This window comes from Pongo abelii, chromosome 2 (genome assembly GCF_028885655.2).
Source record: "Pongo abelii isolate AG06213 chromosome 2, NHGRI_mPonAbe1-v2.0_pri, whole genome shotgun sequence".
Lineage (NCBI taxonomy): Eukaryota > Metazoa > Chordata > Mammalia > Primates > Hominidae > Pongo > Pongo abelii.
Genome location: NC_085928.1, coordinates 127,496,477 through 127,512,797, shown reverse-complemented (window position 1 = coordinate 127,512,797; position 16,321 = coordinate 127,496,477). Strand labels below are relative to the sequence as shown.

General features: G+C 38.2%; 1 protein-coding gene across 22 annotated transcripts in view; it reads right to left on the bottom strand.

Annotated features, from left to right (window-relative positions):
• Positions 1–16,321, bottom strand: part of NEK10 (NIMA related kinase 10) — a 266,823-nt gene that overhangs the window by 56,609 nt on the left and 193,893 nt on the right. For all 22 annotated transcript variants that reach the window (XR_008523824.2, XM_054552456.2, XM_054552461.2 and 19 more), the window contains 3 exons: positions 11,716–11,899; positions 11,534–11,620; positions 8,917–8,971 (listed from right to left, as the gene is read on the bottom strand). Coding sequence is in view for 21 of the 22 variants with exons in the window: in XM_054552456.2 (XP_054408431.2) it covers positions 8,917–8,971; positions 11,534–11,620; positions 11,716–11,899 (326 nt within the window). In the remaining variant the exon portion in view is untranslated. The remainder of the gene's footprint in view (positions 1–8,916; positions 8,972–11,533; positions 11,621–11,715; positions 11,900–16,321) is intronic.

The window sequence follows — 16,321 nt, the reverse complement described above, 5'->3', positions numbered from 1 at the left end:
GAATCGTCCCACCACAGTTGTTTTTTAGGCTCTAAGTATGACTAAGAGCCTAAATTTTAGGATCCTGAATAATTTTCTTGTTACACTTAAACTCAAAATATGATTTTGCACTAAAAGGATATAAGATTTAAAATGTTATATACAGTATTTTCTATGATTTGTTCCTGCTCTATTAAAAAAACAAAAAAACCTTATACCTCTTCCTATAAAATGTTTTTTGCATTGAAAATAATTATCTTTCCTAAAGTTGCCAGTGTTATTAACATCCCTTATTTGCCTTGCCCCAAAATTCTAGGTTATTTGATCATTTTACGAGTTGGTCTCAGTGTCTTCTACTCTGTGGAGGTGGCCTTAGACCCCACTAGGGATATCTGTAAATCACCTTCAGCCTTGTTTTTTCCACTGTACCCTAGAACCAATTTTTTTTTTTTTTTTTTTTTTTTGAGAAGAGTCTAGCTCTGTCACCCAGGCTGGAGTGCAGTGACACGATCTCAGCTCACTGAAACCTCCACCTCCCAGGTTCACGTCATTCTCCTGCCTCAGCCTCCTGAGTAGCTGGGACTACAGGTGCCTGCCACCACACCCGGCTAATTTTCTTGTATTTTTAGTAGAGACAGGGTTTCACCATGTTAGCCAGGATGGTCTTGATCTCCTGACCTCATGATCCACCTGCCTCAGCCTCCCAAAGTGCTGGGATTACAGGTGTGAGCCACCACGCCCGGCCTAGAACCAAGTTTTTAATAGTTTTCTGGAATGAAATAAGAAACATCTGTGCCCTGACAAGTTGTAAGAATCATTCTTAAACTTAATGCAATCCAACAAAAATATATAATACATCTACTAGGTATAAGGCACATGATAGGTTATTTGTTAAGTAGGAATAAATATAGGAATTCAAATACAAGTAAACATGGTTGATAATTCTCTTGTCCCAACCTTTTCGTTTTAGTCATAGAATTTTTGATACATGCATGCAACACCTACCTAAGTTATTAAGTGTAACAAAATTGGCACTCATTTACCTACCACCCAACTTAAGCACTAGAATAATACCAAAATCTTTGCATCCACCTGTGAGTTTCTTCCCTGTTCCTTTCTATTCCCTCTTGATCCTCACCAGGCTAACACTCTCTTGATCTCATAATATATTCTGTTCCATTCTGAGCTCAAGTTTCCAGAGCCTTGAAAAGTAAATGGAACCTGCCAGCCTTTAACAGTTTATATACTTTCCCTAACCCTGAGATAAGGAGCATGTTTAAAAAAATAAATGAAGCTGATCCTGCTCTCAGAAAGTCTGAAAAGAGGCATGATGACAGCAGTGCCCATGTATAGGCAGGACAGCCCCAGGGCTGAGCTGAGGAGCAGAGCATCTGTTCCAGCTCCTCATATGCCTGCACAAATGCCATACCCCAGCAAATGCTTTCTGAATAACTTTGCCCCTTACCCTTCTAGATGAGGCTAGTACTGTCTAATGGAAACTGATTGTAAGCATCAAACATAATTTTAAGTTTTCTGGTAGCCACATTTCCAAAAAGTAAAAAGAATAAAGTGAAATAAATTTATTTTATTTAATCAAAAATATCCAAAATATTATTTCAACATATAAAAGTTGAGATATTTTATTATTTTATATCTTAATTAATATTAAACAAAATTAAAAATTCAGTCCCTCAGTTGCACTGGCCACATTTAAGCTGCTCAAGAGTCACATGTGCCCAGTGGCCTCCATACTTAACAATGTGGTCCAGGTCCTTCCTTAAGTGTTGGTCATTGTCTTCATACACTTACTACATTCATGCCATGTAGCTGCTAAATCTGCAATACCTCCTGAATCCCACTCTCTTAAAAAGCGAATAAAAATACCACTTGTGGCAAACTTGTATCCATCAGGTTATACATGTTTTTGAAAAGCTGATAATCACTCACATGATGAGTTTGCAAGATGACTATTCCAGATGTCCTGAAGAATCTAACATTTCAAACATTTTTACATATTAACAAATGTTATGCATAATGTGTGCTAGTGGGATATGTGACATGGAACACCCTGACAATGGTGAGTTGCTGCCGCTTTTGCTATTCCTTTATATAATTTTAAATTCCTCTTTAATAAACTTCAGGGAATCTTTAAAAAGAACAATTACACATTCATTCATTCATTCAAGAAATATTTATTAAGTGCCCACGATGTGTCGCCACCATGCTAGACACTGGAGATGGGATGGCAAAAATAAATAGTTTCCACAGTCTTGGAATTTACAAGATTGCATAGAGATAGCAGAAAATAAAATGTCAATTTCTCTGGAAATTATATCACTAACTGCAAGAAAATATAGTCATCTGAAATTTCAAAATAGAGCAGACTCATTGTCACCAGAAGTGACAGCTTTTAACTATGCAATTGTTGGGTTCACAGATGGACAAACGATTGAAATTATGCAGAGCCTGGGGGAAGTCTGCCTCTAGATGGAACCACATTGAATGTTTATGCCCAATAGAGCATTATGGCTACAGAGGGTGGTGTTACCATTGTATCACAAGCTGGAAAATATACCAAAGTGGTTTCACACAAAGAACATTCCAGAAATAGTTTCTGGTGAAGAGGCTTAACATATTACAGTTTGTGTTCTCTGAAAATTTTGAAATGGGCATTGACCAACAGCACTTCAGGCTAATGGAAGAATTTCAGAAAAATAGAAGGCTGAAAGAATTCTAAAAGGCCATCCCTTCCAGCTCTCTTCAGACCTAGTGTGACCTCATCTGGAATTAATAAGGCAAAAGAGAAACTGAAGTGCTGAAAATGAGTGTTAGCCTACAACTTCCACCCCAAAACACTAAGAGATAAAGTGAATAATCCAGGAATTAGCGTCGTAATTTTTTAAATAGACTTTTCACTGAATTAAGTCAAGAGCAAGGTGAATTATTTGGATAATAATTTTGCCAGCAGAGTCCTGGCCAAGAAGAAGATGCAGCCCTGGAATATCATCTCTCATAAGAATTCCTTGAAATATGTATCTGAACAAAGAAAACATTTTCAAATACATTATAAGTGTATTCCATCATTTAATTCAATTGTGAAAAGTATCAATGCTATTTGATATTGATAAAAATAATTAAACCTTATGAAGTGAGAGGCTTGGCTTACAATAGTAAGGTAATGCCTTCCGAAACTACTGCAACCACACCATGTGAGCTAATGAGCATTTTATAGCTGAAGGTCTCTCTCAGGCAGTGACATTCATAAACATGTCCTGTGTGAATAAGCAACATTATGTAGCTTTGAGTTCTCCTATTTATCTATAATGTTAATAGAGTTGGTATCATGACAACAAAGTAGTATAATGCTCCTGTGGCTATCCCCTCCTACTCCAATAACAGCTAGAAACAAATGAGCAATAAACCAGGAAAGTATAGAACTATCACAGAAAAGAAACAAAGTGGTCTTACTATGTGTTTTTTTGTTTGTTTGTTTGTTTGTTTTAAGACTGCTGGAGTGAGACATTAGCAGATGGGCCAGGTTGATTCTAGCAAGGAGTAATCATGCAGTATTTATTCAACCAAAGTAAAACCAGATACAGATTATGAAAAAGATGGACGGAGAAGAGCTACAAGTAAAAATAAGCAAGACTTCCACTTTTAAGAGGCAAGATCCACAGGTCCTGAAAATACATGAGGTCTTTCCAGTCGTCACAAATATGATGCTGAATTGTCACAAACATCCACAATCATCTTTACATATAAAGACTTAGGCCTGGCACGGTGGCTTATGCCTGCATTCCTACCACTTTGGGAGGCCCAGGCAGGTGGATCACCTGAAGTCAGGAGTTCGAGACCAGCCTGGTCAACATGGCGAAACCCCATCTCTACTAAAAATACAAAAATTAGCTGGGTGTGGTGGCAGGAGCCTATAATTCCAGCTACTAGGGAGGCTGAGGCAGAAGAACCGCCGCTGGGACCCAGCAGGCGGAGGTTGCAGTGAGCTGAGATGGCGTTACTGCACTCCAGCCTGGGTGAAAGAGCAAAACTCTGTCTCAAAAAAAAAAAAAGATTTAGACTTAGGAGCACACTGTCAAATACAATTATGCATACACTGATGAATCAAAAAAGTTGTGAACCACAGGCATCTCTGATACCACTAACATCCAGTGTCTCAAACCAGCCTGCCAACTATATTCTGTTGCCTTGGTGACAGAAGGCAAGCAGACGTGGAGAAATCTTGTTGCCGGAGCAACAGGATCCTTCAAAAAAAAAAAAAAAAAAAAAAAAAAGTGCCTTAAGTGCCTTAAGCTGTGGCTATGGCAAAGGCTGTCAGTAGGCAAGATTTCAGTCGTTGGTAATGAAATAAAGAATTTACACTGAGATAACAGTCATTCATCTATTAATTAACAAGTATCTGTAGGTTGGTACCTATGTGCAATACACTGTGCCCTGGAGAATGCAAAGATGAATTAGGCATAGTTTGGCGCAGGCCTGGCACACAGTAATAAATATCCATCAATTAAACAAATGAATGAAGGTTCCTAAGATGGTCGTAAAACAATGACTAAATTTTACTAGGACCTGAGAATATGTGATAAAGAAGCTGAAGCCCCAGTGAGCATTATCAAGTTCCACTATACAGAGTATTTTATTTATAAGTTGAAATAACATGCTATGACTTGCTAGATTAGAATCCTCAATGTGTATATCCTAGGTCAGCCTATGAAACCCGCATAAAAACTGGTAAAAGTCAAGCCTATTCTTAATGCCTTCCTAGCAAATAGTAATAGATATAAAAGATTTCATATCAAGTTTGAAAATGATTAAAGTTGGAAATTTCAAAGAAATTGGGGCTTATTCCTCTCTTGATCCTGCCATTAACTATATTCCTTAAAAAAAGTTTTATCAATGGACGATGGCTTGGATTCCCAGGTGCCTTCCAGTTCTAATATTATTCTCCAGCCTTGAGACTTCAAAACTTCTCTGAGCAGGCAGGGGCTATCCCTCCTAGTTCCATTTGCTCATGTTTTATCCATTTGTCTGGCTCATTTGCCCAAAAGCATATCCTAAGTTATTAGGGAGTTACGTTAGTTCTTCCGCAAGCAATTGGTTTAAATCTGGCTCCTGATATCTGATATCTGACCAAAGTTATGAGTTTATGCTTAAGCTTTCTCTTGGTACTATTAATATTTAGCCAAGGCCACGTCTGACTTCTACATTTTGGAGGCTGTGATCAGAACAGGTAGGTACTTCCCTGTGACTTCTCTCATTGGGCCTTTTTAAAGAGTCAGTAAGGGTCCCCAAGTGGGAGAGCTGCCTAGGGTCTCCTTGAAATTGTTGTACCATTTTATACATGGCACAGAACAGGAAAAAAGAAAGAAAGAAAGAAATAAAACCCTCTACAGGCTTGATTTTCAATTTATTTTTATTCTATTATGTAGCTTTGCTATCTTCTTTTATATTCAAACTTCTTATTTAGCTTCTAAATATTTTGCAGGATGGGTTCACATTTCACATTAATAAACAAAGAAACCCAGGAAAATCCTAAACAGATTAGATTGCAGATAACTTTAGCTCTATTTAATGTTCTTTAAAGAATTATAAATACATTTTGGGATTGTCTCCTTTTAATTCAGAGAAGCCCCAGGGATTACCTGGGAGGGAGTCAAAAGTTATTAATTTTCTCTCCTCTTATTTGGCATAAATCAAAGGCTGTCTTTTATCATTTCTTTTCTTCTGAAGTCGGCCCTTGTCTTTCCATTTTGCTGTGAGCTCCCTGAAGGAAGAGAGCTTGTCTTAAACAAATCTATGTTCCCTGGTGGCATGTCACGCTGTATTACCACATTTCATGGCACAATTTTGCAAACGTTGCTTTAGGTCAGGTCCTGTTCACCTTGGAACATACTTTCTAAAACATCAACTTCAATGTATGGGTCACTTTCCATATCCATCTGTTGACTTGGTCATAACCTCAAGTTAAAGCTTGTTCTATACCCCTGTTTCAATGATCTTCAGATTAAACCTTGCCTTTCTGCTGATTCTAGCCTATCCAATTTGTTATAAAGTATTTAGTTAATGACTAGCTTTTTAAAAGCCATCTCAAGCTCTAAAAGATTTGGACCATATGGGGTTTTTGTTTGTTTTTGAAGGGGTGGACATCAACTGGATTTCTGCAAATAAGACAATTTTCCATGGATCCTTTCAAAAAAATAGTAGAATTATTTTTGACAGGGCCAAGATACCTACATTCATCTGATTGGAAATTTTCATTTTAATATAAAGCTCACTTAATTGGGAGTACATCATATATCGTAATTTACTTTTGAACTAAAATACTTGCTTTGTTAGCAATAGAAAGTCAGGGGAATGTTGGGTACTAGCAAGCCCTAAAGATCCTTTGGAAGATCTTCTAACTCAGATCTCCAGTCCCCACAAACACCCATTGTGGTTCTCTTTGGCATTTTGGAGTACTTTTCCTTCCGCTGCCCTCCCCATTACTTCTGACCATGACTCCTCTGCACTTTGGCCCACTAAAGAACGTCATGAGGTCTTACAGGGTTTTCTCGAATACCTTTCTGATAGATCATACACCTTGTTGATAAGTTTTCCTTGGGTTTTTATTCCCAGAAACACTGGAAAAAAAGTTACGAAATTAAAAGGCTCCACCCTAACTCCTCCTGATCTTCATTTGAAGATAAATGTATCAGTGATGCATCTTTGACTAAACAAGAAAAGGATTTGTCCATAGGAACCTTCCTTTGTCACCTAACTGAATCCCCCAGGAATTTGCTGAGCAGGTTCTTCTGAACTTCATTTATGTTATGCGATTCCCAGCACCCTCAAACCCAGAGGTAGATCCAGGTGGTTCCATTGAGGCTGCCCAGCACTAACACCTGCTCCCTTCAGCAAGCACCCCTGATGGACTAGTCAAGGATCTCAGCTCTCCTCAAGGCAGTAAACAGGAACCTGATCCCAGCCAGGCCAATCTGGCTCTCTCTCTCTCAGGATTTTGAATCCTAAGAAAGGTGACATGAGAATGGAATAAACAAGCTGGGAGTTCATTTATCCCAGAGTTCTTGTGCCCTTGTAAGCCTCCCAAAAATGTCTCCTTTATAGACTTCAGGGACTGAACTGGCTCCTATGCCTTCCCAAGCTTGATCCTCCAGAGTCTAAATTACACAAGCCCAACAATGACTTCTAAAGAACCCCCTGTCACATAAGTTAGCTAAAGTCAGGCTCCTTTGCTTGTATCCAAAAAGCCCTGCCTGCTATAGCACATCGCAGCCTTAGCCTTTTGTCACACAGATGCTGCCACCTCCTGAGTGGGGGTCATCCCACAGCTCTGAAGAGCCCTGCCTGGCATCGCCACTTATATGTGGCCCAACCTCAACAGGTGCCCCAGCCTCAGAGCAGTCTGGCAGTCCTTCCACCATTCTCTGCCCAGTTCTCATCTCAACATTGGCTGCTCCTAGCTGAATATACTCCTCAAATCTAGACAGTCCTCTCAGCTGTCTAGAATATTGGCCTAGAATATCAACAAATACATAGAAACTGGCTGGGCACAGTGGCGAATGCCTGTAATCCCAGCACTTTGGGAGGCTAAGGTGGGTGGATCACCTGAGGTCACGAGTTCGATACCAGCCTGGCCAACATGGTGAAACCCAATCTCTCCTAAAAATACAAAAATTAGCCAGGTATGGTGGCAGGTGCCTGTAATCTCAGCTACTTGGGAGGCGGAGGCAGGAGAATCACTTGAACCTGGAAGGCAGAGGTTGCAGTGAGCTGAGATCACGCCACTGCACTCCAGCCTGGGCGACAGAGTGAGATTCTATCTCAATAATAATAATATACAGAAACCATAAAGTATATTCTTCCTTAATCTGCCTTTCTCTATTTCTCTAGCTTAATTTTATCTTCACCTCCCTTTCTCCAGACACAAAGAAGGCATTGCCACTCATCTTTTCCAGGCCCACTCCTCTGGCTCTGGTCTATGATGCAACTGTATGCTGTCAGTTATCTCTTTTCCTCTCTAATCTCTCTTCTCCATTGGTCTCTTCTCCTTCCTCTGTCCCAAATGCCCTGAGTTCACCCTGATTCTAGGAGGTCCTTTTCCATCAAACATTCCCCACCAGCTCATTCTCCCAGCTCATTTCTCAACTTCTTAAATGCCTCCTATCTCTGCCTCTGGAACATTGTAATCAAGTTTCTGCTCCCTCTAATCTCACCCAGTGCCAGTGAAGGGGCTCTCATGAAGGTCAGGAGAACTTGCAGAAGGCTCAATCTAATAGTTTTGTTTCAGTTCCTACTCTAAGAAACAACTGTCACTGACTGACACAGCTAGCTGTCCCAAAATAAGAATTTTGCTTTGCTTTTAAAAGATAGTCTCTCAAACGTATTCCACGCCCGCTTGCAACTAGCTGTGGTCATATGAGGAAGTTCTGGCCAATGGTATGTGAACAAAAGTGATGAGCATAACATCTGGGTCATATCCTTAAAAGGAAGAGGGGTGTCTCTACTTCCCCTTTGTTCTTCTTGCTGGCTTGGAGGTAGGAAGTGGTCTTATAAGTCATATTGGCCAAAAAGATGAAATCTATATCCTGGGGATATGGAAGAACAAGATATAAGACCAGGGCTCCAGATGACCTCATGGAGCACAGCTGCCCTACCCCGCTGGCCCACCCTTGAGCTCAGAGACGCTAACTGATTTGCTCAAGGTCACAAAGCTAGAAAAAGGCAGAGCTAGACTAAGACCCAGGTCCAAGATCAGTACCTGTTTCAGTATGCTACTTGGTGAACTATAAACGGTTCTGGGCAAGTAAGCTCTAACTCCTATTTCCGCAGGCACATGGAAACTTCTGGCTATCAGGTTTCAATTCAGCCATCAATAACAGCTCTGCAAAATCAAAAAGTATTTCTAGGAGCTCAATTTGTACCTACCTTGTTTGGGATTGTCTTTCTCCTCCTGAAGCACTAAAACTTCTCTTTAAAATGTCTGAGACGAGAAAATAGAAATAACTTTACATTATTTCCTCTGCAAATCTTTTATTTTTTATGTTTTAATAAAACAATACTGAACAACAAATGCTGGTGAAGATGCAGAGAAAAGGGAACTCATACACTGTTGGTGGGACTGTAAATTAGTGTAGCCATTATGGAAAACAGTATAAAGGTTCTCGGCCGGGTGTGGTGGCTCACAACTGTAATCCCAGCACTTTGTGAGGCCGAGGTAGATGAATCATGAGGTCAAGAGAGCGAGACCTTCCTGGCCAACATAAAACCCCGTCCCTACTAAAAAGTACGAAAATTAGCTGGGTGTAGTGGAGCATGCCTGTAGTCCCAGCTACTTGGGAGGCTAAGGCAGGAGAATCGCTTGAACCCAGGAGGCGGAGGTTGAAGTGAGCTAAGATGGTGCCACTGCACTCCAGCCTGGTGACAGAGCGAGACTCTGTCTCAAAAAAAAAACAAACAAACAAACAAAAAAGCTTAAAATAAATAAATAAATAAAGGTTCTCTTCAGAAAACTAAAAATAGAACTTCTATATGATCCAGCAATCCCACTACTGGTATATATCCAAAAGAAGGGAATTTAATATATCAAAAAGATATCTCCACTCTCGTGTTTATTGCAGCACTACTCACAACAACCAGGATATGAAATCAAACTAAGTACCCATCAGCAGATGAATGGATAAAGAAAATGTTTAAATATTTAAAAATAGCTAGAAGGGGAGATTTGAAATGTTTCCAACACAAATAAATGATAAATATTTGAGGTGATCAATATCTGAATTACCCATACAATGTGTAATTTAATGACTACACATTCTATGCATATATCAAAATATCACGAGTATCCATAAATAGGTACAAATATTATATATCAAAAAAATTTTAAATAAGTTTTTTATAAAATTCAAAATAATAAAGAACATATATATATTCCATGAACGGCTTTGTCTATAAACACTCTCATATTGTTCTAAAGTCAAACTTATCTCTGTAAACAGTAGGTAGGAAATATTCTAGGCTTTGCAAGCCATACTAAGTCTGTCACAACTGAATTCTGTTGCCATTGTATCATGAAAGCAGTCAAACAACATTCAAGAAACAAACATGGCTTTATTCATGGCAAACCACAATAACAACAACAAAAAACAATGCTGAATTTCTGTTACCTGAGCAATTGTACATACTGTAAAAATTGTCTTCGATTAGGAAAGCATGAGCTAAAATATGTTATAAATTGTTATTTATTTGTCAGGTTTAAGGGCTTTTTTTCTAAAGCAAATGTGCTAAATAAACAAAAACAACCCTGTTATTAATATCTAACAAAACACAATAAAATGTCATGCAATAAAATGTCATAACCATCCTTGCCAAGTTACCATATGCAAATTTAAGGGTCAAGTATCTCTTTCCTACCTCCCTACTAACCCTCCCACTATTGCTGCCAGGTATATAGAACACTGAACTTATCTCAAAACAGTCAGTAATAAACTTCTTCTGGAATTTGTTATATATGTTTATATGCATAAATATTTTTTCCCATATGAGCTTCATGTTTTCCCAATCACAAATTACACCTAGAAGGCAGTGATTTACAGAGAAAATAGGACAGAATATTGAAAACTGGGGTTGTCCCAGAAAATCTGGAACATCTAGTCATCATTTTGATGGACCAATTAAGTTTGGAAAGGACAAAGAATGTAGCTAAATCCTTAGGGTTCTACTTTGATCCTTAGAGAAGCTATTTTAAATGTTCTTTTATGAGATTTTCATAGTATAGTCACTGAGGAGAGAGAATTATTTTCACTTAATTTATTTCAGAATATTTCTATCTATGGTTTTTAATATTTTATCAACTTAACTCTTTTTTAAAAAAATTGTTTCTCTTCATTTTCTATTTTAACTTCTCTTTAAGTTTCAGGTTTGTTCCATGTATTTGATTCTATCTCTCTTTATAATCTTTAAATTTTATCTAAATATACCTTTTCCTTTTCTTTCCTATATCCCAGTATGACTATTTTCTTTACTGTTTTTAAATTAAGAGTCAAGATTAACATTATGGACTGAATTTATATGTCATATTTTTTATAACTCTAAAAAAATTTCTTTTATTTTATTGTTTTAAATGTAACACATCCCTTTAGATTTATATAAATAAAATTGTACAAAAATTAGTCTATACCAAGACCAATTTCTTCTACAGGCTTTGAATTCATCTAACCAGCAGGCTCATAAAAGGTCATGTCCATTACTCCTATGGTTATTTGGCTATCTCCAAGTTAGATATCTTGACTCTCTAGTTAGAACCTGCAATTGCTGGTAGAAATAATAAAACTATTCATTTGGCAGCTGAGAAAATATAAAACCACTGTGCTGGCTAACCTTTGGGCTCTGTCAGAGAGACAGACACATCTGTCCTAATTAGCACTGCACCTGAAAAACAAACCACTGGGTTATGTATATGGTGATATTTGTTTGACTCAAGTATGATTTCCAAACCATGTTTTCCGGAATCCCACAAATAGCAAATTGATAAAAGAAAGCTTACTGAATGTAGATTCTTTCAGAGGGCTTGAACTGGAGCTGCTGGAGTTATCCGAAATGTCCAATTCATCATCTACCTCTGAATATGTATCTGTACATTAATAAAAACAATAAAAAAGCAAATGAGTCTTGAAACAGGAAGGAGTCCAGAATACATTCATGTTGACACACTGCCACTAGCAATACCTTTCTCAGTATTTTCCAGGTTGAAGTTATCATCTGACAGGATTTCGTCACAGGCCCTGTCTTCGTCTTTACCATAGGAGGCCTGGAAGCCTTCAGGGGGCAGGTCTGCGCTTTCTGAAAGTTCACTTTTCAGGCTGGCTGCTCCACTGCTGCTGCTACTCAAACTTGCCTTCTCAAAGGTCTCCTGGAAAGAGAAATTCAGTTTTTCATAGCCTCTTTCTCCATCCTTCCTTCTATATGACCTAAATCTTGTTAGAACATATATTAACTGCTTCATATATCAATATAAATGTTTGATGCAGAAGAAGCATCAGTAGTTCCACCTATACACCTGTTACAGAATCTATTCAGTCCATAAATACAAAAAGATGCAGGTCTATAAGCTACATTGGATCAAAAAGGATGCAAGTGGCAAGAGTGCTCAGTAGAAAAGGCCCATACAACCCAGTGGGGGGGAAATATGTACTTCTAAGAAATAGACTATATTAATTTAGGAGAAATTTCTCTCCTTTAAGTTTTTTCAAAAGTATTTGCTATCAAATCCTCTCAGTACCACAGCAAATAAGTAAGGATTATTCTCTTCAAAACTCCAGGAAAGTTAGTAGCAGACAAAGCCAGGTCGTGGAGAGTGAGAGGTAAGGTCTTCCAAAAAAAGAAGGGCTACAGAGAACAGAACTTACAAACCACTTGGGACTCTACACTACTGCCTGGCTTGAACACTCTTTGCAGAACTAGCCACAGGGTCCTCCTGAATCCTCCAAAACGGAGGGATGCATTTCCATTATGATAGCACTACAAAGTCATCAATCTGGTTGTGTAATTCCACATTTCCCTAAATAATACTATTAGAAACTGCAAAAATTATGTCTCAAGGGTCAATAAAAATTAATTAATTAATGACACTGATGCTGGAAGTTTTCATTTTTCTAAGAAAAAGACTGTGCGGAAGGCATGACTACGAATCAGTAAAAAAAGTACCACTTGTTTCTTTACCCAAGCAACTCCTAAGATGTTCATTGTATGGGACTATTTGCAGCAAGTGTGAAGAGCCTTTTTAGGCCATGGGGCTAAACAGTGCTGGCAAAGTAAAGCTACAGATCAGGTAGACAAAAAGACAAAGAAAGGCTGTGATGGAGGAAAGGATAATAGGCAGAGAGTGTGAGAAGAAAGAAAAAGGTGCATTTATTGAAGGGGAAAGAATTCCCTCTATGAATTGTGTCCAAGATGATTTAGTCACAAATTACCTAGCACTTCTTGACTAAAAAGGTTCCAATGATGCTCATTTGAGAGACAGACTTATTTATTTCAGATTTATGTGTTTTTTATTTTTTTCCTACAGTAAAATGACACGGCTCCAAGGCACAGGTTTCTAAAAACTCCATAATAATAGAATTTGAGGATGAAGAAAACCTAAGGTCTTAGGGATAACTAGAATCAGAAGTAAACCTCTAAAAGCTTTCATATATTTATGTTCTATAGGTAAGATGAAAAGATTTTTAAAATATAAAAAATATTTGTGCATTGCAAACTGTCTGATCAATTGCTGTTTATTCTTTCTTTTCCCTGAGATTCTTTTCAGTGATTCTTCAAAGTTTCACCAAGCTCCTTGTTTTGTTGAAGTTAATTTGCAGGTGAAGGAGTATTTTAACTTTGATTTTCCATAATTAGTACATCCAATGTTCAAAGGCTGTTTTATGACTCTGAGTTGTTAATTTCTGCTTCTGAGGTCCACCCTGGTTGGCTAACTTACAACCTGAGATGAGAAATGCTTTGGCCTCTCTCTGGTAAAAGATATATGCTACTCAGAAATTTTTCCAATGCCTAAGGCTAGTATGGGGCTTCTAAGTCCAGCCTCAGCTCTGCCACACTCAACCCCTGATACTAAATCCAGGAGCTCTTTCTAGGGCTCAAAACTTTATTGCAAAACCAACTCAACTTCTTCCATGCCTACCTCTTTTCTTGGTCCCAAACCACAAAACCCTTCTTCCTCTAACTATCCTCAACTGAAGTCATTAGAAATTTACGTAGAAGTAAAAACCCAATTCAAGGCCGAAATTCTTATGACCTTTTTTATTCTAAGTAAATCATCTTCTACCCTATCCTGAAGACCACAGCTGCCATCTGCAACCTTTTAAGGACTTTACACCCAAGATGTGTCAACGTTACCACGGTTGAAAAAAGATGAAGGAGAATTTTTGAATTGAGAAAACTTTTTATTCTGTCGATGCAATTAAGATGCTGGAATTCGAATATCTCTAAAACTAGTAAAACTTTAACAAAGGCTTTGTTTCTCTTAAGAACAGGCATGGATAAAACATCAGAGGAAAACATTTTTCTTTGAACAAATGAAGAGTCAGGAGAAGCTGGAGTCCCCGCTGAAAAAGGCAATTCGAGACTTAAGGACGCTGCACTGGCAATCAAAACCCAAGAACCAATTGGGTCATAAATCAATAGTCACTTGTAACTGCCAAAATTTCATCCATGGGTAATCGACTGTTTGCATGAATTCTGATACAGGGGAATTTGCAATCTGAGAGAGATGCTTTTTCAGACTCTGTATGCATAAAAATATGATAATATAGATGGATAGTTTGGGTTTAAAATTTATATTTCTAGGTCGGGCATGGTGGCTCATGCCTGTAATCCCAGCACTTTGGGAGGCTGAGGCAGGTGGATCACGAGGTCAGGAGATCAAGACCATCCTGGCTAACACAGTGAAACCCTGTCTCTACTAAAAAATACAAAAAAATTAGCCGGGCACAGTGGTGGGTGCCTGTAGTCCCAGCTACTCGGGAGGCTGAAGGAAGAGAATGGCATGAACCCAGGAGGCGGAGCTTGCAGTGAGCCGAGATTGTGCCACTGCACTCCAGCCTGGGCGACAGAGCAAGACTCTGTCTCAAAAAAAAAAAAAAAATTATATTTCTATAACAATCCCTTGCAGCAGTTTTTGCTTCAAAACAAAATTGATATAATTTTTGACCTTGCCATAAACCATATGCCACACATTTTCCCTACTGTGATTTCTGGAGTTTTTCACTGTGAGTATTTGAGTATCCAACTCTTTATAAAATTGTTCCTTGAAGAACTGGGGGCACTTTAGTCCGTTTTAAATCCTTTAGTGCTTTGCACAATGCCTTACACATAGCAAAGGCTCAATAAATAGTTGAGCCATTCAGCTGTCCTCAGAAGACACATCCAGCAAGTACATTAACCTATTAAAGGGATTTAGGCAAGAAAAAAGACAAAGTTTTTGGAGACAGAATTTGGCTGCTATCATCTTTTTCACTTTCTAATTACTAAGATTTTTCAAGGAGTAGGAGAGGGAGTTAACTAGATTTTTTTGGCATCTGCATGCATCTATCCTAGGAATGGATAGACACATTCTGGATATCAATACGGCAGCAAGGAGAATACAATGCAAATCAGACAATAAAATTATCACTGACATGGAAATCAGCACCATTATAGAAGATGCTTCCTGTCACCACGCTAGTATAGGCACAATTATGTTTAGCTCGGTTTTGCGCATTATAATGTAATGTTTTTATGTGTGCAGCAGATCATAATACATTTTCAGTTGAATAGCAATTCTAACAGTAACAGACTGACATTACCCAAATTAACTGCTACAGTAGGAAAATTAAGGGCATCTATTTTATTAAAATCAGTGCAATTTTTAAAATTGCCAGAATGTTAGTTTTAGGAGAGAAAGAAAATCAAGAAATAAATATAAAGCATAACACCAGCTATATCCTATAGATGCTTTACTTTAGAACTCTAAAAAATGTGCTATTTCTTTGTGTTCTGAAACATTCATATTCTATTAGGTATATTTTTACCCAGTTTCTTCCATATGTTTTGTTAATAAACTGTACCCTTAAATATCTCAATTTAGTGCTACCAGGTGCTATAAATTCATCCAGCTGAGGTGATCTTTTATCAGTGGCACCGCACTCTATGCTTTTCATGGATGATTGCACAAAGAAAATTCAAACTAGGAGACAGTCCATTGACTGCACACTATTGTAAATCAACTTAGTCCCTACATTTTAAGTTATATTTTTAAAAATCAGCCAGTGTGTTCAGATGATTGAAAGGAACCTTGTGGACTAGACCATAGCTGAGTGAACTGCTCATTGTAGTGGTGAGATAGGAACCTTTTCTCCAGGCCTCCCTATGGAAGACTTGGCTTTGCCACACCGGAGAGGTGGGCTGATGAAACAAGCCTGGAGCCTGGTCCCACCCCCCACCCAGTGGTAGATGGAAATCTTTAATCTTTGATCCTGAAAGTTAGCTTTTGTTTGTTTTTTAGAAATAGGTTCTCACTATGTTGCCCAGGCTGTTCTCGAACTTCTGGGTTTAAGGGATCATCCTGCTTCGGTCTTCTGAGTAGCTGGAAATACAGAGGCACACCGCTGTGTCCAGCTTTCCCAAAATGGTTTGGATGGTAACATCATCTATTTTCATCAGGGAATCTTGAAGAATTTCCCTTCTCCCATTCTCCACATATAGTTAAGACAGCAATAGTTAAATTTAAACCAGAAAAACTGGTGTTTTGGGACCCTAAAAATAACTAATTTATATGGATTATATAATAAAGAAAATA